This window comes from Oncorhynchus tshawytscha, linkage group LG23, assembly GCF_018296145.1.
Source record: "Oncorhynchus tshawytscha isolate Ot180627B linkage group LG23, Otsh_v2.0, whole genome shotgun sequence".
NCBI classification, from domain to species: domain Eukaryota; kingdom Metazoa; phylum Chordata; class Actinopteri; order Salmoniformes; family Salmonidae; genus Oncorhynchus; species Oncorhynchus tshawytscha.
Window position 1 is genome coordinate 1,051,927 of NC_056451.1, and position 26,981 is coordinate 1,078,907.

The following is a 26,981-nucleotide window of genomic DNA, read 5'->3' on the forward strand; positions in this document are numbered from 1 at the left end:
AAATAAAGAAAATATTACACTTCTGATTGTATAGGTTTTACCATGCAGCTTTAAAAAAAATAAAACCTCTATTCCACATTGTGGCCAGTGTAATAATAATTTGGTGGGTGCTTATTTGTCCTATTTCACACATGTATAAGTGTGTCAATTGTTAAGCGTTTTGCATATCCGACTCTCCCAAAGAGAGTGGGGTCACAGCTAGGGTCTGGCAAAATTAGGTTTAAGCACCTTGCTCAGGGATTCGAACTAGCGACCTTTTGGTTACTGGCCCAAATCTCTAACTGCTAGGCTACCTGTCTTGTTAGCTCACCAAATTGAGGTTGAAGGTGGAGATGCTGTTGTCGTCATACAGGAGGATGTTGATGGTGTCGAGGGCCCACGTGCTCTCAGCCAACAGTCCAGACTTGAGGGACATCATCACCCTCCAAGCCTCTGGGGTCCCTATGGAGATAAACAAATACAGTATTTTAACTCATGCGGATACCCTTCACAGTACTGATGGACCACACAATACAAACACTTTCATATAGGGCTGAAGCAACAATTGTAGTGTCCAAATGGGATCACTAAATAGTTAATACTGTATACTGCATGTATAATAATATTGTGATTATGGGTGGAGTTCTGGGTTGTGATAGCCATACCGATATCTTTCGTGGTGAGGCGTCGGCGTGGTTTTAGGATAGGGTGGGTGGCCTCCACTGAGCCTGGGGGAAAGGGCATATCTCTACGGATCAGAGGGGACTGTACAGACTGGGGCACTATGTGAGAGGCAGGGACCGGGGGCCCTGCCTTTTGCATCTTGACGCCACTGTGCATGTAGGGAGATTTACTGGGCGATGTCCGGCTCTCCATGGGGCCCCCACGGGGCATGGGGGAAGGACTGGACACCTGTGGAATGTGGTTCTGCATGGCCTGAGCGGATTGGTAGTTGGACTGCAGGGTGCGGGTCATGGGCGGGGCCGTCCCTCCAGGAACGTAGGGGGGCTGCCGAGGACCCATCTGACCTGGCCCCCATTGGCCCTCGTGGTTCATGCGTTGCTCCGATGACATAATGTCCTCCGAACCGCGGTTCATGCCGGGGTGTCCGGGTCCCTGGGCTGAGCCCCCTGGGGGGCCACCCTGCCGGTTGGGGTAATTGCCAGGATAGTTCATCTCCCCGCGGCCCTGCCACGCGCCACCCTGGGGGCCGTCAGGGCTTGGCTGCATCATCTGAGGAGGCATGGAGGGCTGGGCGTTGGGCCCAGTGGTGGCCTGCATGCGCTCTCTGTTGAAGGGGAAGGGGAACTGGCCCTGGGGACCAGGCAGGCGGCGGTCAGTGCCGGGGAAGGAGCCGCTGCTGTACTGTGGTTGGTACATCTCTGGCTGGCCAGCAGGGGGTGCAGAGGCCGCCCCTGGCTGCTGCTGCGGTTGTTGCTGCTGCAGCCCTGCACTGAAGGGCCCGCTGTACATCTCCCCCTCGTGTCGCTTCGCTGGTGGGTAGCCCCCTTCCACAGGACGCTTGTAGTTCTGTACAGAGCAAAGACGTTTAGGTAGGCTGTGCCATTACATTGCATCAGATTAATGTTGATGACTATTACTTTCCCCCCTATGGCTATTACTCATCTATACAGTAAGTACTACTTTTTGGGGTAATAACACATGGCTAGTGGTTACCACTTTACAGTGACGTCACACTTCCAGTGCATACACAGTGAGTTGGAGCCATCACCTGTTGTTGCTGTGGGTACATTCCTGGCTGTTGATTGGGATAGGAACCACCAGGGGGAGTACCATGGCCAGGATATTGATTACCATAGGAATCATTCCTGTAAACAACCACAACACATCAGCAAGACATTCCACATAAGCCGAGTGTCTAATATTGCTACAGTATACTGCTAGTGTACCAATAAACCCTCATTGTGAAATAAACCCTCATTGTAAAAACAACCTTTACAATATTGCAGGACTATAAATGCTGGGACAGTAGGTGCATGGTGTCTGTCTGCAACAGACCGCACCTGAGATAGAGGGGTACTGGGTGGTGAACTGACCGTGGCTGCTGCTGTGATGGGTAGCGGTTTGGCGAGTACATCCCTGTGTCGGCGTTAGCGGGCATCAGGTTTGGCTGCGGTGCACCAGATCCCATGCTGCCCTCTGGGCCCATCCCCTGCTCTGGCCTGGTAAACACCACCACATAGGACAACGTTGGTTGAGCACACTTAGTACAATTATTTCCATGAAAAAAAGGAAATGAGCAGACTGCTACAGTCATGATGGTGTCTATAGAAATAGAATTATACTCAATATGGCCACCAGTCCACCCATCGTAGACACATTGACTTGCATGTGGATGTCCTTTCTAGTAATTATATTTCTATGGCCTATAAGCGTGTGTAGGGTCTTACCTCCTCTCGTAGCCTTGTCCGTAAGGGCCTGGTCCATACTGCTGTCTCTGAGCCATCGACATGTTCCCCATAGCACCTGGTGGAGGCCCACGGTTAAATTGTTGCTGCTCAGCCATCCCACTGTTAGGACCCTGACTGGCAGGCAAGAACTGCTCCCCAACTGGAAAGAAATACACACTACGTCAGCAAGGGACCCAGCTTCCCAGCACCATCAGTTTCTAGGGATCTTTCTTGTAGCCTCTTCTACCCACCTTTCCGCATGGCACCAAAGGGGTCTTTGTTAGGCCCTGGACCCTCATAGGGCCCTGGACCCATGCGACCTGGCATCTCTGGGGTGCTCATGCCAGACTGGTAGCCAGAGTTAGAGGTCATGGAGTTCCTTCTGGGGAAAGTAGGGTCACTACCGTCAGCAAATGGGTCCTGCAGGGCCACATTGCTCCTAAAAGATAGAGGGACATTTAGTGAGTAAATAGGGATTTATCAAAGCGTATATCAGAGTTGGGGTGAATTCCATTTAAATTCAATAAGTAAATTAAACATCCAATTGAAGAATTGAATCTCCTGAATGCAATTGATAACTCAAAGAGAAATGAGATTGAAGCGCTGCGACCCACCTGGCCCCGGGTGGCATCTGGGTGGGGTGTGGGGTGGAGGCAGGTGTGGGGGGCTTGAGGTCGCTGCCCTCGGCCATAGAGCTGCTGGTGGACTGGGGGGTTTGAGGGCCCTGGAGAGAACCTGATCCAGCTACCGGAAAAAAAGAGGGACATTTCAGTTAGAGTTGACTTTCATCGGGTGGTTCGAGCCCTTGGATGCTGATTGTACCACAGGTATGACAATAATTACTATTTACTGGTCTAATTACATTGGTAACCAGTTTATAATATCAATAAGGCACCTAGGGGGTTTGTGCTATATGGCCAAAATACTAAGGCTACGCGTTGCGTCGTGCCTAAGAACAGCCCTTAACCGTGGTATATTGGCCACACCTTATTGCTTAATTATACAGGTCATTCAATCGACATTTCTACCAATACTAGACTGGCGACATTATCTATATGAATGCAGCTGCCACTTCATTAAAGCCGTTAGATACATTTAACATAGTGCACTTAGTTTTCATTATGGCGTCAGGTTCAGTACACGTCACTGCATTCTTTACCAGATAGTAAGCTGGTCCTCTGAATTGAAGTAGGTCGAGTCATTGCTTTATTTTGATTTATAAAGTTCTCTTACAAAAATACCCTGTCTCAAGGATGGCTAACTCTGGAAATCTCTTCAGTCTCCTCAGAGTTAGGTAAATCTACAGAGTTCCCTACAACTGGATGTTCTGGTGCCTCTCAGGCAGTTCAAAATGTTGACTGGGGACCTCTTTGCTGATGAATGTGATTATATTGTATTTTGTAAATTATGCGTATGCAGGGCTCCCTTGTGAAAGAGATCTTGGTCCCAATGGGACTCCCTGTTCAAATAAAATACATTAACTTCCCAACAAACAAAAAAATTACACCAATTTTCATTGCAAAAAGGTTCTCTCATATTGGACAAGACCAGGTAGTCCCAACCAGTTTCAGTCCGGTTTCTAACGTTTGATGCCTAATAATTACGACCCGGCATAGTGTGGATAACCATCTGCACTGACCTGGGGAGGGTGGCTGGACCTTGGCCTGGTTGGCCTTCTTGTTGTCAGTGATGATCTCAGGAGGGGGGTCCTCCCCGCGTTCAATCTTGCACTCAAAGGCGTACAGACACTGGATGTACTGCTTCTTCAGGGAGCTGGCGGCGCTGCTTGACGTGCCAACGTTCAGGTTGGTGGACAGCTCACGCCACTTCTTGTTCTTGTTCACCTGGACATAGAGCATGAAGACCGGGACATTAAAACAGGGACCAGAGAGAAGGGGATGAGCAAATAATAACCAAGAGATTGTGCATGGTGTGTTTATACGTGTTCTAAGGTGTGTTTGTGCATGTGTTATACTTATTTATTGAACCTACACTACCGTTCAAAAGTTTGGGGTCACTTAGAAATGTCCTTGTTTTTGAAAGAAAAGCTAATTTTTTGTCCATTAAAATAACATCAAATTGATCAGAAATACATTGTAGACATTGTTAATTTTGTAAATGACTATTGTAGCTGGAAATGGCAGATTTTTTTATGGAGTATCTACATAGGCGTACAGAAGCCTATTATTAGCAACCATCACTCATGAGTTCCAATGGCACGTTGTGTTAGCTAATCCAACTTTATAATTTTAAAAGGCTAATTGAGCATTAGAAAACCCTTTTGTAAGTATGTTAACACATCTGAAAACTGTTGTTCTGATTAAAGAACTGGCCTTCTTTAGACTAGTTGAGTATATGGAGCATCAGCATTTGTGGATTTGATTACAGGCTCAAAATGGCTAGAAACAAATAACTTTCTTTTGAATCTCGTCAGTCTTATTGTTCTGAGAAATGAACGCTATTCCATGCGAGAAATTGCCAAGAAACTGAACATCTCTTACAGCGCTGTGTACTACTCCCTTCACAGAACAGCGCAAACTGGTCCTAACCAGAATACAAAGAGGAGTGGGAGGCCCTGGTGCACAACTGAGCAAGAGGACAAGTACATTAGTGTCTAGTGAGGCGGCTGTTTCTCAAACAAGTCCTCAACTGGTAGCTTCATTAAATAGTACCTGCAAAACCCATTCTCAACGTCAACAGTGAAGAGGCGACTTCGGGATGCTGGCATTCTAGGCAGAGTTCCTCTGTCCAGTGTCTGTTATTTTGCGCTTAATCTTTTATTTTTATTGGCCAGTCTGAGATATGGCTTTTTCTTTGCATCCCGGAGTCGCCTCTTCACTGACGTTGAGACTGGTGTTTTGCAGGGTACTATTTAATGAATCTGCCAGTTGAGGACTTGTAAAGCACTAGACACTAATGTACTTTTCCTCTTGCTCAGTTATGCACCAGGGCCTCCCACTCCTCTTTCTATTCTGGTTAGAGCCAGTTTGCGCTGTTCTGTGAAGGGAGTAGTACACAGCATTGTACAAGAACTTCAGTTTCTTGGCAATTTCTCACATGGAATAGCCTTCATTTCGCAGAACAAGAATAGACTGACAAGTTTCAGAAGAAAGTTATTTGTTTCTAGCCATTTTGAGCCTCTAATCGAACCCACAAAATCTGATGCTCCAGATACTCAACTAGTCTAAAGGACGACAGTTTTATTGCTTCTTTAATCAATACAACAGTTTTCAGCTTTGCCAACATAATTGCAAAAGGGTTTTCTAATGACCAATTAGCCTTTTAAAATTCTAAACTTGGATTAGCTAACAACGTGCCATTGGAACACAGGATTGACAGTTGCTGATAATGGGCCTCTGTACACCTATGTAGATATTTGATTTAAATTTTAAAAAATGATCTGCCGTTTCCAGCTACAATAGTCATTAACAATGTCTACACTGTAGACATTGTTAATGATCAATTTATTAATGATCAAGTTGATGTTATTTTAATACCCCAAAAATGAGCTTTTCTTTCAAAAACAAAGACATTTCTAACGGTTGTGTATATTTATCCAGGAATTCCCATTGAGGTCAGAAGACCTCTTTTATAAAGGGAAACCTGGCCAAGAGGGCACCTCAATAGGGAAATAAATAGATGAAACACACTACAGTGCATGCATGCATAGTACAGCACAAACCTACACTGACCTGTGCGAAGCCTCCAATCTCCTTGACCGAGACGTAGAGTCTGAAGAGGTCTAGGGGTTTGCGGCCCACAGCAGGCAGGTTGGTCATGCCCATGGCTTTTTCCTCGATAAAGCCCAGGTAGCGGTCCACCCACATCTTCCTCTCGAGCTCGGGGCCCAACTCGTACAGACGGGTGATCTTCTCGTTGGTTGTCGTGGAAGAGCTCGACTTCTGGAAGGCGGCAAGAGAGAGCCGTCATGAGGGAAAGGGTTGGGTTATAAACCCATTGGTCTTATTTCCCTTTAGTAGCTAGCTCATTGGCAACTGTAATAACCACGGAATAAAGTCAAAAGTATGATGGTAACACGTGTGTTAACAGTTTAGAAACAATATGGTTTATAACGTAGTTTCTTTTAACGTACACACAAGCCCTTAAACAAAATTGGACAGACAAAGCCATTATCTTATCACCTTGGATTTAGTCGGTTCCGCTTTCGGTGTTCCGTCCACTTTGTTGTTCATCTTCTGGCCCTGGTTCATTTTTCCATCCATACCAAACTCTGGACTTGGGGCCAAACCTAGGTCCAAGGGTACATTGTGGGGTTGAGCACTGTTCAACAGCTTTTGAACAACAATTCTCGGGATCAGGACATATAACAAACAACTGCTGAACGACCAGAGGCAGCTGACATTTTTTTGTATTCTAATTTCAGACATTACAGACTAACAAAGATTCCCCTATAGAACTTATTCATACCGCGGCCATTGTTCATTGACCAACGTTATCTTCAAACAGGATAGGAAGTGCTCTGGTGAAACCAATGCAAAAACTTTCCTCAAGTGTGAATTAACAACGACTGCACTAAAAACAATATTTGTTTTGGAAAACTCATCCGTCTATGCTAGAACTTTCAGATGAGAAAAAGGTCTAGTGTGAAAACACTGCAGACAAATTGCATCAGGCCTTACTTACTGGCCACCCCAAAGCAAACCTATGCCACTGACCACTGTCCCAAAGTCATCCTGACATATCAGAAATACTTGGGGCACCATGGAGCAACAGTATTGGACAACAGTACTCACCACTGGAGTTATTGGCCATGTTGGGCCCCATAGGGAAAGGCGAGCCGCCCTGCGCGTTCATCATGCCAGGCATGTTGTTCATGGGAGGGCCATAGGGGGCGCCAGGGCCCATCATGCCAGGGGGCATGTTGGGGTAGCCAGGCATCCTGAACGATGAGGGACAACCACACTTTTAACATGTAGCATGATTTCAGAGTGAAAAACATTCCTCTCCTGCTGAAAAACAATCAGTTATGCAACAATATCACTAAATAAGAAAGACTGTTATGAGTGCCATTGCAAGGGGGAATTCCTTGTTCTTGATACAAAAATGTCTAGTGACTTTGTACTACACCTGTGAAGACCGTAAAGCCTAAAGAGAGAAAATATGCTGAATCTGCATCTGAACTTTCCAATGTTTTTAATGTGTTTGGATGTAATGTGAGAGTCAGGTATTCCTCGTAGTGACGGGCTGGAGAACATCTCTTCTGCCTGTCTACCTCTCAGTAAGTCTGTCTTCATCTCATCTGCTCTCTCCTCTGTTCTTTATTTCCTGCTGCTCTAATCACTCCTCCTCTCACTGCCTTCACAGGACCTTCAAAGTATAGGAAAATCTACTAGTTAGGGCCAGATATCACATACTCAACACATTAACAATGATTAAAAAAATAACATATTGGGTGGAGGCACACACCTGTCTATATAAGGTCCTACAGTTGACAGTGCATGTCAAAGCAAAAACCAAGCCATGAGATCGAAGGAATTGTCCGTAGAGCCCAGAGACAGGATTGTGTCGAGGCACAGATCTGGTGAAGGGTACCAAAAAAAGTCTGCAGCATTGAAGGTCTCCAAGAACACAGTGGCCTCCATCATTCTTAAATGAAAGAAGTTTGGAACCACAAAGACTATTCCTAAAGCTTGCAGCCCGGCCAAACTGAACAATCGAGGGAGAACGGCCTTGGTCAGGGAGGTGACCAAGAACCCGATGGTCACTCTGATAGAGCTCCAGAGTTCCTCTGAAGATGGGAGAACCTTCCAGAAGGACAACCATCTCTGCAGAACTCCACCAATCAGGCATTTTTGGTACAGTGGCCAGACAGAAGACACTCCTTAGTAAAAGTCAAAACAGTCTGCTTGGAGTTTGCCAGAAGGCACCTAAATGATTCTCAGACCATATGAAACAAAGATTGAACTCTTTGGCCTGAATGCCAAGCGCCACGTCGGGAGGAAACCTGGTGGTGGCAGCAGCATGCTATGGGGACGTTTTTCAGTGGCGGGGACTGGGAGGCTAGTCAGGATCGAGGGAAAGATGAACAGAGCAAAGTACAGATAGATCCTTGATGAAAACCTGCTCCAGAGTGCTCAGGACCTCAGACTGGGGACGAAGGTTTTATCTTCCAACAGGACAACGACTAAGCACACAGCCAAGACAATGCGGGAGTGGCTTCGGCACAAGTCTCGGAATGTCCTTGAGTGGCTCAGCCAGAGCCCGGACTTGAACCCGATTGAATATCTCTGGCAAAACCTAAAAATAGCTATGCAGCGATGCACCCCATCCAACCAACAGAGCTTGAGAGGATCTGCAGAGAAGAATGGGAGAAACTTCCCAAATACAGGTGTGCCAAGCTTGTAGCGTCATACCTAAGAAGGCTCGAGGCTGTAATCGCTGCCGAAGGTGCTTCAACAAAGTACTGAGTAGAGGGTCTGAATACTTATGTAAATGTGATATTTCAGTTCTTATTTATAATAAATAATCAAACATTTCTAAAAAAAAAACTGTTTTTGCTTTGTCATTATTCGGTTGTGTAGCTTGATTAGGAAAAAACAACAATTTAATCAATTTTAGAATAACATGCTGACCACGCCAGCATTGCAAAATTAATATACATATACATGTTATTCAATCATTGAATCCAGACTGCTCGCACATGTCTGCATAGCCAGACACTAAAATAGAACTTGGTTCTATTTATGACGCACTGCAAGTCCTGCCTCTCCCATCTCCTCATTGGTTTATAGGAGCATATAACCACATGGGTGATTGAAAGATGAACTGAGGTCCACACTCCAGTCCAGTTGGTAATGGTAATGCACCTTAAAGTTGGTTGCCAACCACCATATAAAGTCCAAAGAAGAAGCCTGAAGGAGGAGAGATTACTAGAAAAAAAAACTTGTTTTTACCCTTTTATCTGTGGATTAATTGTTGGAGTAGAGGACCTTGTGCATTTCAGGTAAAATAACAACCCAATGTTTATATCCCAGGACAAATTTTTATCCTTTTCGACCTGTCCCCAAATGAATATTGTTGGATCATTTTGATATTTTAACCTGCGTGTCCTGATCGCGTCTAGTGTGGGTGGAAAAAATCAACATGCGCGCGAGCAAGCTGTCTGGTCAGCCTGTAAGGCTGTAACGTAACAAAATGTGGAAAAAGTCAAGGGCTCTGAATACTTTCCGAATGCACTGTACATGTGTAATATGGTTTAGTAAAAAGTATAGTGTACCTGCTGTGTATGGAGTTGGTAGCAGCGTGTTGCATGACTACAGCTGCAGCCTCCTGGGCCTTCCGGTTGAGGCCGGGGGGAGGGCACATCCCTGAGCCCACCTGAGGTGGCATGTTACCCATGTTGGGTGGCATGTTGGGCCCCATGTTGGGGCCATAGGGACGCACTCCCACCTGGCCCGGAGGCATTCTACCAGGGGGGATGCCTGCAAATGGCAGCCCCCCTTGCCCAGACATGGGGTTGCCAGGGTTCATGGGGTTGCCCATGCCAGGGTAGTTGGCATTGGGCATGTTGTTGTATCCAGGTTGCCGGGGATAACCTGTAATAGAATGGACAAAAACAATGTGTGTAAAAAATGTATGTTAAAATATACAAAATAAACACTGCTCTGGTGACAGTGGGAAGACTAGTTATATGCGCAAAACAACAAACTAAATCTTTAATCAACTTGGGGTTCTATTGTGAAAGGTGTACATGACTGCTAATGTCTGTTGAAGCTAATGCTAATGTCTGTTGAAGCACTATACCGAGCTGACAGTGGATTTGTGCACACTGAGCTATGAGCCTGCCATCATAGTGGCAGCTCTACTGACAGGGGGGCTCTGCTATGTCAGCTGACTGTTCTCCATGGCTAAAAATAGCTGTGCTAGGCTAGGAGAGGGAGGGATGAGCTGATAGGAGGGAATTCCTATGAGGCAAAAATACATATTCCATGGATTTGGCTGGGGGAACAAACAAGAAGCAACTTGACAGGATGGTGAGATAATTAAGTGGGAAGCATTTATACATTGGCAGTCAAAATGATTAAAAGTCTATTTGGTATATCAACTGAGTTGTTATTTTTCAAGTGCACCAAATGTTGATATTTTGCCACCAGCCCCTTTCCTTTGTTGCACAGTGTAACCCACAGAACTCACCTTGTGGGCCATACTGCCCACCCTGAGGTCCGTAGCCCCCCATGGAGTTGTTCTGCTGCTGATAAGATCCCATCCCAGGGTGCATCTGGCCTCCAGAGGACTGTCGGGGTGACAGGGGAGAGGCAGACTGTGGTGAGCCGTAGGGGGGCATCTGGGGGTTTCTCTGCATGAACCCTGGCAGGGTCAGAGAAGAGAGGGTGAAAGATGTTAATCCTCCAACAAAACACTGGAAATCTCTCATAAGACACATCAGAAGGCTTCGGTACAGAAATGTGCCAGTATTTACTTAAAACGTACATGGTAAAAATGGCAATTACATGTAATATTATTTGAAGTACCAGAAAGTACCTATTGTTACCACACAATTTTCTGGTAAGTACCAGGTACCATAAAAGAAAGTGCAGCCAAAGTTGCATTAAAACAGAACACTGTAAGTGATCCCTGCAGAGCGGGGTAGTACTGTGTGAGGGGATTCTCAGTTAGGGTGAACTCACCTCTGTCCTGGGCCATGGGAGACTGGCTCATGGCGGGGTGCAGACTCCCGTCAGACTGAACACTCGATGGTCTAGGGGGCATCTGGGTCCCTAAACAACAGAAGGGTCGTCTCAGTATGTAAATAAGAAGTCTGAGTACGAACAAGGCCACAAATGTCACTACTTAGTTAAATATTGTTAAGGGACACTTAAATTAATCCAACAAAATGACCATAGATTGCTTCTTGTGTAAATATTTTCTGTCTGGATTTTAATGATTTGTATCCTACTGCAGCCAAGCACTGTATCGTTTTAAAAGATTATTGACTGCAGTAGCTCCACTGTTTCAATCTATGGTCATTTTGTTGTTATCGTGTATATGTATAACAAATTGCATGTGTCCTATTACATGTCAGAAAAACCCATGTATGTGTGCGCACTCGTGTTTTCACCTGGCATTGTGGCGGGTGAGAGGGGTCCCGTGCGGGAGGTGGTGGCACTGGCAGGGGAGCCGGCGGGCGACGGCGAGGGCCCTCGGATGCCTGGCAGATGGGGAGAGGTGTGGGGCGAGAAGGGCGACTGGGCCAGGTTGCTCTGCTCACCCTGGCTGCTTGACACACCTGAAGTGCTCACGCCAGGACTCAGAGCGCCATCCGTGCCCGTGGGCAGGTCATCGATGGAGCCTGAGAGATCCTGCAGACACACAAGACAGGAGAGAACGGGGCCTATGGTGAGGAGACGCTGTGGAAAAACGCTGGCCTGATGGAATCGACATGACAGCCATTAGCTGACTGTACAGTTAGCAGTGAGACGTCTTGATAACGACTCCATGCACTTCCTGTAGCTCTGTCTACTAGCACAACAGAAGCACATACAGGATGCAAGCACAATTTAATCTCCTCAGTCTTGGAAAGCATGGCAGCACACTTTCTACTAGGTTTGGAGACATGTGACACACATAGTTATGGTTATTGATCTTGTCGAGGAAAAGAGAGAGCATATTAGAGCAGGGGGTTGTCATGGTTACGATGGATGTGTGCCGACTCAGCACGGAGCAGTCCTGCCATGTAAATTTGATACAATCTATACCGTCGCTTTCGCTCTCACTTTATCCAGGCCCGAGCTCTGCTCAAATGTACTAATATTCATCTCCCAGACTGCCACACAACATTTCTGCAAGTTCGCTACGCATGCCCAATGACATCTACAGACACACACTCAAATGCCATACAAAATAAACACGGGTAGCATTAATTAACCACAACACCACACACACCAGTTTGACTATGTTAAGACTAAAATGGGTAATGGAATCACGCAAACATGTTTCAATGCATTATGATTTCAGAACAATGTAATAATTTGATTTATAGGCGTATAGTATACCTTTGCACCGGTTGGGTGAGGACTCACCGGTAGGCTGGACGGCCGGCCTTGTACGCTGACGTCCTCCGAGCCACTTTTGGGCTGGTTGGAGGGAGGGGCGCTAGACTGGGAACTAAATGAGTCCTGGGATATCTCCTGAGGGAGAGAACGAGACAATCGGAATTGAAGAGCATTCACATACACATATGCGTACATGAGAATACACAGTGACCATACCAATGCCTTCCATCTGCTGAGCAAGTATGGCAACCGGTACTGCACGTTCAATGACGATATCAAAGGTACCTCAATCATAAAACATCAATTGTGTGCGTGCACACACACACCAAATTCAGTTGTACCTGCTGTGGTGGAGGAGGGAAGCGTTGGTAAGGTGACTGCTGTGACTGTTGCTGTTGTTGCTGTGGAGGATTCTGGGAGTAGGATGCAGGCTGGACCTGTGGTTGCTGGCTGTGACCTGGTGGTTGCTGAGGGGGTTGAGCGGGTGTCTGGGGTTGCTGCTGCTGTGTGGAGATCTGCTGTGGGCCCTGCGTGGGTGGATAGCTAAGCTGGGGCTGCGACCCTGCTGGGACCTGGGAGCTGGCCTGCTGTGGTGGCTGGCTGGGAGGCCCCTGCTGCTGGGGGTAAGGAGGCTGACCAGACTGGGTCTGAGCCTGGACAGGGCCCTGGGAGTAGGGAGGTTGAGACTGTGGGGGCCCTTGGGATGGACCTGGCTGCGGGCCCTGGGACTGGGGGGGCATATGGGGCTGCGGATAGGGTGGCCCACCCTGGGCATGGGAGGATGACGTCTGGGAAGGGTGGGGCTGCTGAGGGTAGGGTGTTTGACCACCCTGCTGTCCTGGAGGTGCCTGGGGGTAGGGCCCTTGCTGCTGGCCTGGGTGTGAAGCCTGGCCCTGTTGGCTGTAGTAGGGCCCTTGGCCCGGAGGCCCATAGCCTCCTGGTCCCTGCTGTCCATAAGATTGCATCTACACACAAATACATACCAAAGTTAGAAATCAAACAAATGGGTAGGCATATGATAAGCAAGCCATATAGTTGTGTGTGAAGAGAAGGAGGGCTGATTTCAGTGTGAGAGAATGTAGGATTAAGTCAGCTTGATGACACCACTGACCTGCTGCCCATAATGCATGCCTCCCATAGCCCCAGGGGTGCGGCCCTGAATGGCCACCGGGTATCTCTGGGAGCTAAGTGGACCGTAGCCTTGGCCCGGGTATGCATGACCCTGCTGGGCTCCTGGGGGAGGCCCCTGCCCAGGCTGTTGGGAGTATGGACTGCCCCCAACATACGGCTGGCCTCTCATTTTAGCCATCGGATCCATTGCACCTGGGGGCTGTGGAGCAGAAGATCAAATACATGAACAACACTTCATAACATGAACACTATAAAAAATTATGACAGGTGCGGGTGACAGGATGTACCATAGATCACAAAAGACTTGGATACGGGCAGATGACTACAGTATAGTTTATAGGCACTTTAATTATCTAGCAGGGGTCTCTCATGCAAGCCAACTCACACATTTCAAGTTTCCCAACACAGCAAGAGCTATAGGGATGCATTTTCCCATCCTGATAGGTACAAAAACAGAAAATATGACAGAAGGCAAGTCAACAGAACACGTGAAAGCATTACAAGAGCCAAGGGAACGAGGGGAGTTTTATTTGTTACATTTTTCCCACGATCATTAACCTTTTTTGTGCCATAGTTACGGAGCAATATATATATATGGCCAATTCAGAGCTATATAGATATAGATATATATATATATATATATATATATATATAGTTGAAGTCAGAAGTTTACATGCACTTAGCTTGGAGTCATTAAAACTTGTTTATCAACCACTCCACAAATTTTGTGTTAAACTATAGTTTTGGCAAGTCAGTTAGGACATCTACTTTGTGCATGACAAGTCATTTTTCAACAATTGTTTACAGACAGATTATTTAACTTATAACTCACTGTATCAAAATTCCAGTGGGTCAGAAGTTTACATATACTAAGTTGACTATGCCTTTAAACTGTGTGGAAAATTCCAGAAATGATGTCATGGCCTTAGAAGCTTCTGATAGGCTAATTGACATAATTTGTATCAATTGGAGGTGTACCTTTGGATGTATTTCAAGGCCTACCTTCAAACTCAGTGCCTCTTTGCTTGACATCGGAAAACCAAAAGAAATCAGCCAAGACCTCAGGAAAAAAAATTGTTGACCTCCACAAGTCTGGTGCATCCTTGGGAGCAATTTCCAAACACCTGAAGGTTCTACGTTCATCTGTACAAACAATAGTATGCAAGTATAAACACTATGGGATCACGCAGCCGTCATACCGCTCAGGAAGGAGACACGTTCTGTCTCCTAGAGATGAACGTACTTGTGCGAAAAGTCCAAATCAATCCCAGAACAATAGCAAAGGACCTCGTGAAGATGCTGGAAAAAAACGGTACAAGAGTATCTATATCCACAGTAAAAGGAGTCCTATATCGACATAACCTTGAAAGGCCGCTCAGCATGGAAGAAGCCACTGCTCCAAAACCGCCATAAAAAAAGCCAGACTACGGGTTTGCAACTGCACATGGGGACAAAGATCATACTTTTTGGAGAAATGTCCTCCGGTCTGATGAAACAAAAATGGAACTGTTTGGCCATAACTACCATTGTTATGTTTGGAGGAAAAACGGGGAGGCTTGCAATCTGAAGAACACCATCCCAAATGTAAAGCACAGGGGTGGCAGCATCCTGTTGTGGGGGTGCTTTGCTGCAGGAGGGACTGGTGCACTAGATGGCATCACGAGGGATATATTGAAGCAACATCTCAAGACAGTCTTAAAGTTAAAGCTAAAGTTAAAGCTTGGTCGCAAATGTGTCTTCCAAATGGACAATGACCCCAAGCATACTTCCAAAGTTGTGGAAAAATGGCTTAAGGACAACAAAGTCAAGGTATTGGAGTGGCCATCACAAAGCCCTGACCTCAATCCCATAGAAAATTTGTGGGCAGAAATGAAAAAGCGTGTGCGAGCAAGGAAGCCTACAAACCTGACTAAGTTACACCAGCTTTGTCAGGAGGAATGGGCCAAAATTCACCCAACCTATTGTGGGAAGCTTGTGGAAGGCTACCCGAAACATTTGACCCAAGTTAAACAATTTAAAGGCAATACTACCAAATACTAATTGAGTGTATGTAAACCTCTGACCCACTGAGAATGTGATGAAAGAAATAAAAGCTGAAATAAATAATTCTGTCTACTGTTATTCTGACATTTCACATTCTTAAAATAAAGTGGTGATCCTAACTGACCTAAGACATAAAATTTACTAGAATTAAATGTCACAAATTGTGAAAAACTGAGTATAAATGTATTTGGCTATGGTGTATGTAAACTTCCGACTTCAACTGTATGTATGTATGCATATATATATATATATATATATATACACACACACAGTGGTGCAAAAAAGTATTTAGTCAGCCACCAATTGTGCAAGTTCCCCCACTTAAAAAGACGAGGCCTGAAATTTTCATCATAGGTACACTTCAACTATGACAGACAAAATGAGAAAAAAAATCCTGAAAATCACATTGTAGGAATTTTAATGAATTTATTTGAAAAATTATGGTGGAAAATAAGTATTTAGTCAATAACAAAAGTTTCTCAATACTTTGTTATATACCCTTTGTTGGCAATGACAGAGGTCAAACGTTTTCTGTAAGTCTTCACAAGGTTTTCACACACTGTTGCTGGTATTTTGGCCCATTCCTCCATGCAGATCTCCTCTAGAGCAGTGATGTTTTGGGGCTGTTGCTGGGCAACACAGACTTTCAACTCCCTCCCTTGAAATGCTTCTTATGAAGCCACTCCTTCGTTGCCCGGGCGGTGTGTTTGGGATCCTTGTCATGCTGAAAGACCCAGCCACGTTTCATCTTCAATGCCCTTGCTGATGGAAGGAGGTTTTCACTCAAAATCTCATGATACATGGCCCCATTCATTCTTTCCTTTACACGGATCAGTCATCCTGGTCCCTTTGCAGAAAAACAGCCCCAAAGCATGATGTTTCCACCCCCATGCTTCACAGTAGGTATGATGTTCTTTGGATGCAACTCAGCATTCTTTGTCCTCCAAACACACCGAGATGAGTTTTCACCAAAAAGTTATATTTTGGTTTCATCTGACCATATGACATTCTCCCAATCTTCTTCTGGATCATCCAAATGCTCTCTAGCAAACTTCAGACGGGCCTGGACATGTACTGGCTTAAGCAGGGGACACGTCTGGCACTGCAGGATTTGAGTCCCTGGCGGCGTAGTGCGTTCCTGATGGTAGGCTTTGTTACTTTGGTCCCAGCTCTCTGCAGGTCATTCACTAGGTCCCCCCGTGTGGTTCTGGGATTTTTGCTCACCGTTCTTGTGATCATTTTGACCCCACGGGGTGAGATCTTGCGTGGAGCCCCAGATCGAGGGAGATTATCAGTGGTCTTGTATGTCTTCCATTTCCTAATAATTGCTCCCACAGTTGATTTCTTCAAACCAAGCTGCTTACCTATTGCAGATTCAGTCTTCCCAGCCTGATGCAGGTCTACAATTTTGTTTCTGGTGTCCTTTGACAGCTCTTTGGTCTTGGCCATAGTGGAGTTTGGAGTGTGACTGTTTGAGGTTGTGGACAGGTGTCTTTTATACTGATAACAAGTTCAAACAGGTGCCATTAATACTGGTAACGAGTGGAGGACAGAGGAGCCTCTTAAAGACGAAGTTACAGGTCTATGAGAGCCAGAAATCTTGCTTGTTTGTAGGTGACCAAATACTTATTTTCCACCATAATTTGCAAATTAATTAATTAAAAATCCTACAATGCGATTTTCTGGATTTTTCCCCCCTCATTTTCTCTGTCATAGTTGAAGTGTACCTATGATGAAAATTACAGGCCTCATCTTTTTAAGTGGGAGAACTTGCACAATTGGTGACTGACTAAATACTTTATTTTATATATATATATATATATATATAAAATAATCTCAAATGGAGGGCAGTCTGCCCAATCTTAAATAAAAACATCCTTAGCTGTGCTTCTGTTTGGCTCGAGGCCAAGCCGGTTTCCCATTTTGGGGGGGGGGGCAATTCTGGCTCTGAATGAATGACATCATAAATGGAGGGAGAAGTAGCCTACTCACTGTTCTCTGTTATGATGCGAACACAACTATGAGTCATGTATCGTCTCAATGGAGAAAGTTCTTAAATCTCTAGGCCTCCATCTCCTCAACATTATAATTTCACTCTGTAAATCGCTAACCTTAGGCCTATCCGTTTAACTTGTTCAACTCAAAACAACCTAATCAAGGGTCATCAAAAGATTCCATGTCGATAACAACATTAATAACAACAAATGCACAAGCTAATTAAAATATAAGCATTAATTTACCACAGTCGATTCTTATGGGCTTGGATTCTTTATCTGTATCCTTGTCAATGCACACTGCTCTGAGACAGCTCTGGCACGTCACTGCTAAACAAAGGCCTTTAGAAATGGAGGGCAAAAAGCGTTTCTTGACATTTCCCAGCTTCCAGATAATTAATTGAAATAAATAAAAGCAGCACATGGCTAATCTGCATAAGACAGAGTGGAGACTCCCTAGGCGGGGGAGAGGCGGCTGGACGGTCTCTGTGATTGGCCAAGGGGGTTAGAAGGAATTCTTAGTCACACAGAGACAGAGTGGCACATGAGATACAGCAGCTACTCATGCCACACACACGGCTCATGTTCACCTCACTATGCAGTGTCAACACAGGAATGTCATTGATAGATAAACCCATCAAATGGGACATAGTGGATGATGTCTCCCTAACATGTTAACATTGGCATGCATTACCATTACCAACCTAACAAAGATCCTATTGATGACCAAAACATTGTCAGGTAGAAGTAAAGGTGAATGAGTATTACTGCTTTAATATGCTAGTGAGTTATGGCATGTAACCAAAGACAACTGGGCATCCATCAGATTGGCCACACTATAGTTTCGAAGCATGTATACATATACATATATATACATATATATACACACATTTCATGACAGTTGGTTAGGTCTGGGCGATATTCATGCATAGATAAATCTGCTCTGACGACCTCAGCTTTCTATGATATATAAAGTGGTCACGCCCAAATATGATTGTGCCAGATTGGGTTCTTGTTGTAGCCTACATAAGGGTTCCCAAAAATTGGTCCTAGCCCCCCCCCCCGGTGCACGTTTTGGTTTTTGCCCTAGCACTACACAGCTGATCCAAATAACCAACTCACCATCAAGCTTAGTATTTGATATCTGCTGTATAGTAAAAGAGCAAAAAACAAAACGTGCACCGAGGGATGCCCCAGGACCGAGTTGAGGACTACAGTGGATCAAATTCAGTTGCTACCAAATGTGAAAAATCCTGTCAAAATGGTCTGCGAACCTGACCTTGTCAAATAATGTTATTTTAGCAATGTCTTTATTTCATTCATATCACACCCACACAGTCTTTGATCCTTCAAATTGTTGTGTTAAATGTTTAAATGTTTATGATGTATTGCTCATCATCTGGCATCTAGTGTACACATCTGAACCACTAAGAAAAATTCCTTTGTTTCAAATTTGTAGCTCATAAATGCATGGTGCAGATACAAAAACTATTTAAAAGGACTGTAATAATACATTATTAACTTGAGTGATTTACCTTGTCACTTTACTTTGATCCAAAATGAGAGGAGATAGTGGATGCTTAACAATGAGGGTCAAGATACTATAGCCATTTTCATCTGCCTTTCTTTATAGGATGGTGCAAATACGGTTAGGAACTTATACGTGAAGGCTACAAAGTTCCATAAACTCTTCTATTTGCCATGTTGGTCACGGTTGCAGTTTTGTTTATGAATCTAGAAATTCAACAGGTATGGGTTAGGCTATAGCATGTAAAATTAAAATTAAAACAGTGGCACAGAAAATGGCACACAATATCAAACTGGATTGACAAAAGTTAAATGTAATTAACTTGATCAATGGGCCAAACTCTGATCATCTCTCATTATAGAATGCAGGTGGAATAGTGCAAACAGGCGTGTCATACGTGTGGGAAACAGATGATTGCAAAGTAGTAATTTAGAGAAATTGTCAAAAATGCATTAAGTATGAGCACTCATGGATTTGTGCAGTGTGGAGGAGTGCACTTATCAGGATTTTTTTTGTTGCTTTACAGCATATGCAATTATAAATGGCCAAGAGCACAGGATGAGGAGCCAATCAGATCTCAGCTAGCATGTCAAACCAAGACCAACTGTCTACTGGGTTTGACAGCAGGATTTTTACCTCCACAATTCAAAACCCAGAGCAAAGTAACCTGCAGTCAGTCACTCAAATCACTAGGCCAATGTTTACAAGCAGAATGCAGTGGTGGAAGCAGTTCCTGACAACAGAGGCGCCAAATGACACTCATAAATAGGCCAGTGTGTGTTGATTAAAATGTAACATTTTACATAATTTAGTTACTCGTACGGTCCACTTAAAATCACTTTCAAACACACGTGTACACTTGAGTCTAGGCTAAATCTGTGTTCTGGGCTTGCTAATGCTGTGCATTGACTTCACAATTTCCATAATGATCAAAACAGACTTGTGGACATAAAAATGTAGTCTATTCATAAACATTAAACTGTATTCCAAAACGACTGACGTTAGCAGTGCAAACGATAAGAAATACACTATTAAGGAATAACTGTTTAATTACGTTATATACCGTCCTGCCGAGAAACAAGTCTGAGTAATGAATATAGGCCTTTAGAGCTTTTTCACCTCTTTCAAGATTCGGGCCTCCATTCTCTCAACGTTCGAAGTTCAATCTCATAAGGAGGATTGCCGAAGAAGAGTTGCCTGAAAGTGATAGAATTCATACCAACTAAATAAATACTGTTTAATGAGATGGTGTTGGAAAAACGAGAGGCAGCCATTTTAGAGTGTCTTTGCAAGCGAACTGGCTTGCAACAATGGCTGGCCTGTTACGTTGTGAATTACATACATAAGATTACACCAAATGTACAGTAAAAAAGATTCGTTAGAACATGGGCCTTTACCTGGCTTCTACCTAGGGGTTGCCCTGTACTTCCAGGGCTCATAGGCGGCGGATGATGGGTCCTTTGTTGCCAACCCGGATTCCCCCCTCCATACTGACCGCTACTGCCCGTGTCTGTTGGTCCCTTACTAGCTCCTTCCTGATTACTATATTCACTAGATGGGTAATTTGGATATACCCGCGTGGAGCTCGGAGAGGTTAGGAGCTGGTTGAGGGTTGGGGTAGATGTTGGCTGTGGATTCCCCATATTATATCTCTGATTGTTGTAAGATGCAGCCATTGCTGTGGGTCCTCCTGCTGGTTGCTGCTTAACGTTAGCTGGCTGTCCCCCAGCAGCCGGAGCCTGGGTATTACGCGAGGGGTTCATGCCGTATCCTTGGCCAGAATAGGGAGTTCTGTTCGGGAATGGATTGTAATTGTTAAACTGGTGGTTAGAAAAGCCATGGTCGTGCGAATTGGGTTGATATGGGTCCATCATATTGCTCGACTGCACGGCTGGACCTGCAGCAGCTGCCATGCCAGGGCTTTGTTGTCCGCCATGTTGATGAAAAGGGGCCCGGCCGTAGTGTTGACTGTATCCATAAGAAGGTGGAGGAAAACCGGACCCATGGTGGTGTACCATCCCGGGATGGTTATTCCCCTCGGATCCGATGGAATCATTCTGATTATTAATAGTCCTGGACGGGTTCCCGTTCCCGTTCTTCATCTCAGGTTCCCCTCCTCCCCCTGCATTTCCAACATCGGCCCCGTCCTGCAGATCCCCCCGGCCCGGAGATCCGCGCTCTAATCCCGACTGCTTGTTTTCCTGCTGCTTTTCCCCCAGTATAGAATCCTCATTTGGGTCTCGATCCGGCTTCTTTAGTTCGGAAGGCGGGCTTGTGTTGAGAGTGGCGGCGCTGGCGACCTGAGCGGCCATAATACCCCCCTCTCTCGGCGAGTCAGTCACAATCAAACGCTAGCATTGAATATAAATAATTGTTTATAACCATTTATCCTTGTCCCGATTCATTCCCACCCCTTTCACCGGACTGAATCCGGTTGTCTCCTGATTCCGATGTGAAATAATTGGACACGTAATAATAAACCTCAAGGATGCATAAACAGACATATATTCTGGGGGTTCTATTACTGAGCGAGAGTAGACGCAAGGAACGGAGCGAACCAGCACGAGGCTCCGCGAGATACAGCCATTTTACTGAGCCGTACAGGCAGAAGTAAAGTACGGATTGGCGCTCAGTGGGAACACGGAGTGGATTCGTTCATTTTTACATTGCATACGGGCACAAGAGTGGTTGCATTTGTAAAGTAATGTTTGGGTTTTAAATGTAACTATTCTCAAAACATGCATAATTTCTTTGTTCAATTCTATCGACAGTTTTTGAACAATTCAACATGCGACAGGCCAAGCAGGCACCTGATGATTGAGTGATTATGTTTCATGATTTGGAAGTCTGAATAATAATTACTATTAAATACATTGTTTCATTATGATGTATCCACGTTCAAGGAATATCGTTTGGTTGAAAGACTCCTGCTCTGGGCAAGGACTGAGGGGGTAGCATTTCACCAGTGTCGATGTGTCATCGTGTGCGAACTACGGAGCGCATACTTTGGGATGAGGTTGCAAGAATGAATGAGGATGTGAAAACAATGAATAAGATAGTCAAACAAATCAGCTACAATCTGGTCATGTTAGCATGTTCTAAATATCAAAATTCAGTTGAGCCTAAAATTAATATTAGCTCGGAATTTTAGAGGGAAAACCTTGCCTGAACGAGACTAATGCACCCTCTTACTAATTCCACGCCCTCTCCCTACCCACCCCCTCTCTCTCTCTCTGTCTGTCCGTCTCTCTCTCGCCTAACGGCAGCCGCGCAAGCAGAAACACTCCTCTTGTGAGTGTGGGGGATGGGCAGTGAACACAGCTTTCTCAGCCGCCAACATTGAACTACGCTGGCCAACCCTGACCTTGCCCTGAGGTGGGGAATCCCACTCACAACAAGAGTTATTCATTTTTTAAATTAGCATTTTGCATCTTGTTCTTTAAGTGTATCAAAATTCCTTGAGGGGTGGGGGGTGAATCGGGTTGTTGCATTTAAGCCATATTCTGATCAATGTGAGGTTAATCTACAGTCCCCCCATGTACACACACACACACACACACACACACACACACACACACACACACACAGTTGTAAAGGGAGAGCTAATGAAAAAGGCAGTAAGTGGCAGTCAGGAGGCACAATCACATGTATAAACATTGACAACAACAACACACTTCATGAATGATGGTACTTTGCCCAGTATTCTAAAATTAACAAAATCCCTTGAGCAAGGCACTTAACCCTAATTTGCTCCAGGGTTGGCGTACTACTATGGCTGATCCTGTAAAACAACACATGTCGCTGCACCTATTCGGGGTGTAAATAGTCCGATGGCGATTTTATTACTTGTTCAGCAGTCTTATGGCTTGGGGGTAAAAGCTGTTGAGGAGCCTTTTGGTCCGAGACTTGGCGCTCCGGTACCGCTTGTCGTGTGGTAGCAGAGAAAAGAGTCTATAACTCTTGGGTGACTTGGGTCTCTGACAATTTTATGGGCTTTTCTCTGACACCGCCTATTATATAGGTCCTGGATGGCAGGAAGTTTGGCTCCAGTGGTGTACTGGGCCATACGCAGTACCCTCTGTAGCGCCTTACGGTCAGATGCAGAGCAGTTGCCATAGCAGGCGGTGATGCAACTGTTCAGTATGCTCTCAATGGTGCAGCTGTAGAACCTTTTGAGGATCTGGGGACCCATGCCAAATCTTTTCAGTCTCCTGAGGGGGAAAAGGTTTTGTCATGCCCTCTTCACGACTGTCTTGGTATGTTTGGACCATGATAGTTTGATGGTGATGTGGACACCAAGGAACTTGAAACTCTCAACCTGCTCCACTACACTGAGCTGTAGTCAATGAACAGCATTCTCACATAGGTGTTCCTTTTGTCCAGGTGGAAAAGGGTATTGTGGAGTGCGATTGCGTCATCTGTGGATCTGTTGGGGAGGTATGCAAATTGGAGTGGGTCTAGGGTGTCCGGGAGGATGCTGTTGATGTGAGCCAAGACCAGCCTTTCAAAGCATTTCATGGCTACAGATGTGAGTGCTACGGGCGGTAATCATTTAGGCAGGTTACCTTCACTTCCTTGGCACAGGGACTATGGTGGTCTGCTTGAAACATGTAGGTATTACAGACTCTGTCAGGGAGAGGATTAAAATGTCAGTGAAGACACTTGTCAGTTGGTCCGCACATGCTTTGGGTACACGTCCTGGTAATCCATCTGGCCCAGCGGCTTTGTGAATGTTGACCTGTTTAAAGGTAAAGGTCTTGTTCACATTGGCTACTGAGAGCGTTATCACAGTCATCCAGAACAGCTGGTGCTCTCATGCATACTTCAGTGTTGCTTGCCTTGAAGTGAGCATAAAAGGCATTTATGGCTGGTAGGCTCGCTGTCACTGGGCAGCTCGCGTCTGGGTTTCCCTTTGTAGTCTGTAATAGTTTTCAAGCCCTGCCACATCCGACGAGAGTCAGAGCCGGTGTAGTAGATACAATCTCAATCCTGTATTGATGCCTAGCTTGTTTGATGGTTTGTCTGAGGGTATAGCTGGACTTCTTATAAGCATCCGGATTAGTCTCCCGCTTCTTGAAAGCGGCAGCTCTAGCCTTTAGATCAATGCGGATGTTGCCTGTAATCCATGGCTTCTGGTTGGGATATGTATGTAAAGTCACTGTGGGGACGACTTCGTCGATGTACTTATTGATGAAGCAGATGACTGAGGTGGTGTACTCTTCAATGCCATTGGATGAATCCCGGGAAACATATTCCAGTCTGTGCTAGCAAAACAGTCCTGTAGTGTAAGCATCCGTGTTATCTGACCACTTCCGTATTGAGCGAGTCATTGGTACTTCCTGCTTTAGTTTTTGTTTGTAAGCAGGAATCAGGAGGATATAATTATGGTCATATTTGCCAAATAGAGGGCGGGGGAGAGCTTTGTATGCATCTTTGTGTGTGGAGTAAAGGTGGTCTAAGATTTTTTTCCCTCTGTTTGCACATGTGACATGCTGGTAAATATTTGGTAAAACCGATTTAAGTTGGCCTGCATTAAAGTCCCCGGCCACTAGGAGTGCCGCTTCTGGGTGTACATTTTCTTCATTGCTTATGGCCTTATGGAGTTGGTTCAGTGCGGTCTTAGTGCCAGCTTCATTCTGTGGTGGTAAATAGACAGCTACGAATAATATAGATAAGAACTGTCTTGGTAGATAGTGTGGTCTACAGCATATCATAAGGTACTCTACCTCAGGCGAGCAATACCTTGAGACTTCTTTAATATTAGACATCACACACCAGCTGTTATTGACAAGTAAACACACCCACCCACCCCTTGTCTTACCAGATTCTCTGTTCTGCGGTGAATGGAAAATCTCGACAGGTCTATTTTATCTGTATCATCGTTCAGCCACGTCTCGGTGAAACATAAGATATTACAGTTTTTAATGTCCCGTTGGTAGGATAATCATAAATCGTAGGTCATACATTTTATGATTGCACGTTAGCAAGAAGAACGGATGGCAGTGGGAGTTTACTCGCTCGCTTATGGATTCTCAGAAGGAAGTGACCTTCCGCGGACCCTTTTATTCAAACAAATTACGGGGATATGGGTCTATTCCAGTAAATCAGTAAATCCTACTCGTCGGACTCATTAAAGGAAAAAAGTTTCTTGTAGCCCGCAGTGAGTAATTGCTGTTCTGATGTCTAGAAGTTATTTTCGGTGATCACGCTCCCCGCAGCCAATGTGAGTAAGACCATTCAAATAGGTCAATATTCACAAGGCCGCAGGGCCAGACAGATTACAGGATGTGTACTCCGTGCATGCGCTGACCAACTGGCGAGTGTCTTCACTGACATTTTTAACCTCTTCCTTTCTGAGTCTGTAATACCTACATGTTTCAAGCAGACCACCATAGTCCCTGTGCCCAAGAACACTAAGGTAACCTGCCTAAATGACTACTGACCCATAGTACTCACATCTGTAGCAATGAAGTGCTTTGAAAGGCTGGTCATGGCTCACACCAACACCATTATCCCAGAAACCCTAGACCCACTCCAATTTGCATACCGCTTCAACAGATCCACAGATGATGCAATCTCTATTGCACTCCACACTGCCCTTTCCCACCTGGACAAAAGGAACACCTATGTGAGAATGCTATTAATTGACAACAACTCAGCGATCAACATCATAGTGCCCTCAAAGTTCATCACTAAGCTAAGGACCCTGGGACTGAACACCTCCCTCTGCAACTTGATCCTGGAATTCCTGATGGGCCGCCCCCAGGTGGTAAGGGTAGGTAACAACACATCCGCCACACTGATCCTCAACATGTGGGCCCCCTCAGGGGTGCGTGCTCAGTCCCCTCCTGTACTCCCTGTTCACTCATGACTGCACGGCCAGGCATGACTCCAACATCATCATTAAGTTTGCTGATGACACAACAGTGGTAGGCCTGATCACCGACAACGACGATACAGCCTATAGGGAAGAGGTCAGAAACCTGACCGTGTGGTGCCAGGACAACAACCTCTTCCTCAACGTGATCAAGACAAAGGAGATGATTATGGACTACAGGAAAAGGAGCACGCCCCCATTCTCATTGACAGGGCTGTAGTGGAACAGGTTGAGAGCTTCAAGTTCCTTGGTGTCCACATCAACAAACTAACATGGTCCAAGCACACCAAGACAGTCATAAAGAGGGCACGACAAAACCTATTCCCCCTCAGGAGACTGAAAAGACTTGGCAAGGGTCAAAGACTCCAGCCACCCTAGTCATAGACTGTTCTCTCTGCTACCGCACGGCAGGGGGTACCAGAGCTCAAAGTATAGGTCCAAGAGGCTTCTAAACAGCTTCTACCCCCAAGCCATAAGATCTAATCTAACCCCCCTTACGCCGCTGCTACTCTCTGTTATTATCTATGCATAGTCACTTTAATAACTCTACCTACATGTACATATTACTTAAGACTAACCGGTGCCCCCGCACATTGACTCCGTACCGGTACCCCCTCTATATAGTCTCGCTATTGTTATTTTACTGCTGCTCTTTAATTATTTGTTACTTCTATTTCTTATATTTTGAGGTATTTTTCTTAAAACTGCATTGTTGGTTAAGGGCTTATAAGTAAGCATTTCACTATTGTATTCGGCGCATGTAACAAATAACATTTGATTTGATAATAATGGCAGTCGGGATATGACCTTTCAAGGTACTACAGTCTGCCATTATTTTACCAACGTTAGCACCATCTGTGTCTGCGCCTACATCCCCAACTGATATGAGAAGAGGCATCTATATAGAGGTCCATACTAAATATCAATCTTAAACGGCCATTTTTAATACCAGGGAATAATAGCAGAAAAACCTGGAAGGATTTTGACCTTTCACTAAGGACAAAA

At 45.2% G+C, this 26,981-nt stretch overlaps 1 protein-coding gene across 8 annotated transcripts in view; it reads right to left on the reverse strand.

Moving 5' to 3' along the window:
* The window catches only part of LOC112223182 (AT-rich interactive domain-containing protein 1A), a 33,214-nt gene that overhangs the window by 3,326 nt on the left and 2,907 nt on the right, over positions 1-26,981 (reverse strand). The window contains exons 1-20 of one of the 8 annotated variants that reach the window (XM_024386217.1): positions 17,818-18,622; positions 13,920-13,971; positions 13,515-13,733; positions 12,745-13,368; positions 12,404-12,538; positions 11,470-11,710; positions 11,039-11,128; positions 10,545-10,718; positions 9,628-9,946; positions 7,145-7,290; positions 6,533-6,639; positions 6,077-6,292; positions 4,030-4,234; positions 3,005-3,134; positions 2,642-2,829; positions 2,391-2,550; positions 2,037-2,162; positions 1,712-1,808; positions 645-1,509; positions 311-441 (exon numbers count right to left, since the gene is read on the reverse strand). In XM_024386217.1, coding sequence (XP_024241985.1) covers positions 311-441; positions 645-1,509; positions 1,712-1,808; positions 2,037-2,162; positions 2,391-2,550; positions 2,642-2,829; positions 3,005-3,134; positions 4,030-4,234; positions 6,077-6,292; positions 6,533-6,639; positions 7,145-7,290; positions 9,628-9,946; positions 10,545-10,718; positions 11,039-11,128; positions 11,470-11,710; positions 12,404-12,538; positions 12,745-13,368; positions 13,515-13,733; positions 13,920-13,970 — 4,224 coding nt within the window. In that variant the 5' untranslated portion in view covers position 13,971; positions 17,818-18,622. Of the gene's footprint in view, positions 1-310; positions 442-644; positions 1,510-1,711; positions 1,809-2,036; positions 2,163-2,390; positions 2,551-2,641; positions 2,830-3,004; positions 3,135-4,029; positions 4,235-6,076; positions 6,293-6,532; positions 6,640-7,144; positions 7,291-9,627; positions 9,947-10,544; positions 10,719-11,038; positions 11,129-11,469; positions 11,711-12,403; positions 12,539-12,744; positions 13,369-13,514; positions 13,734-13,919; positions 14,111-17,817; positions 18,623-20,496; positions 22,278-26,981 lie in introns of those variants that run through there. The other 7 variants (XM_024386215.2, XM_024386216.2, XM_024386213.2 and 4 more) reach the window with 7 other exon arrangements.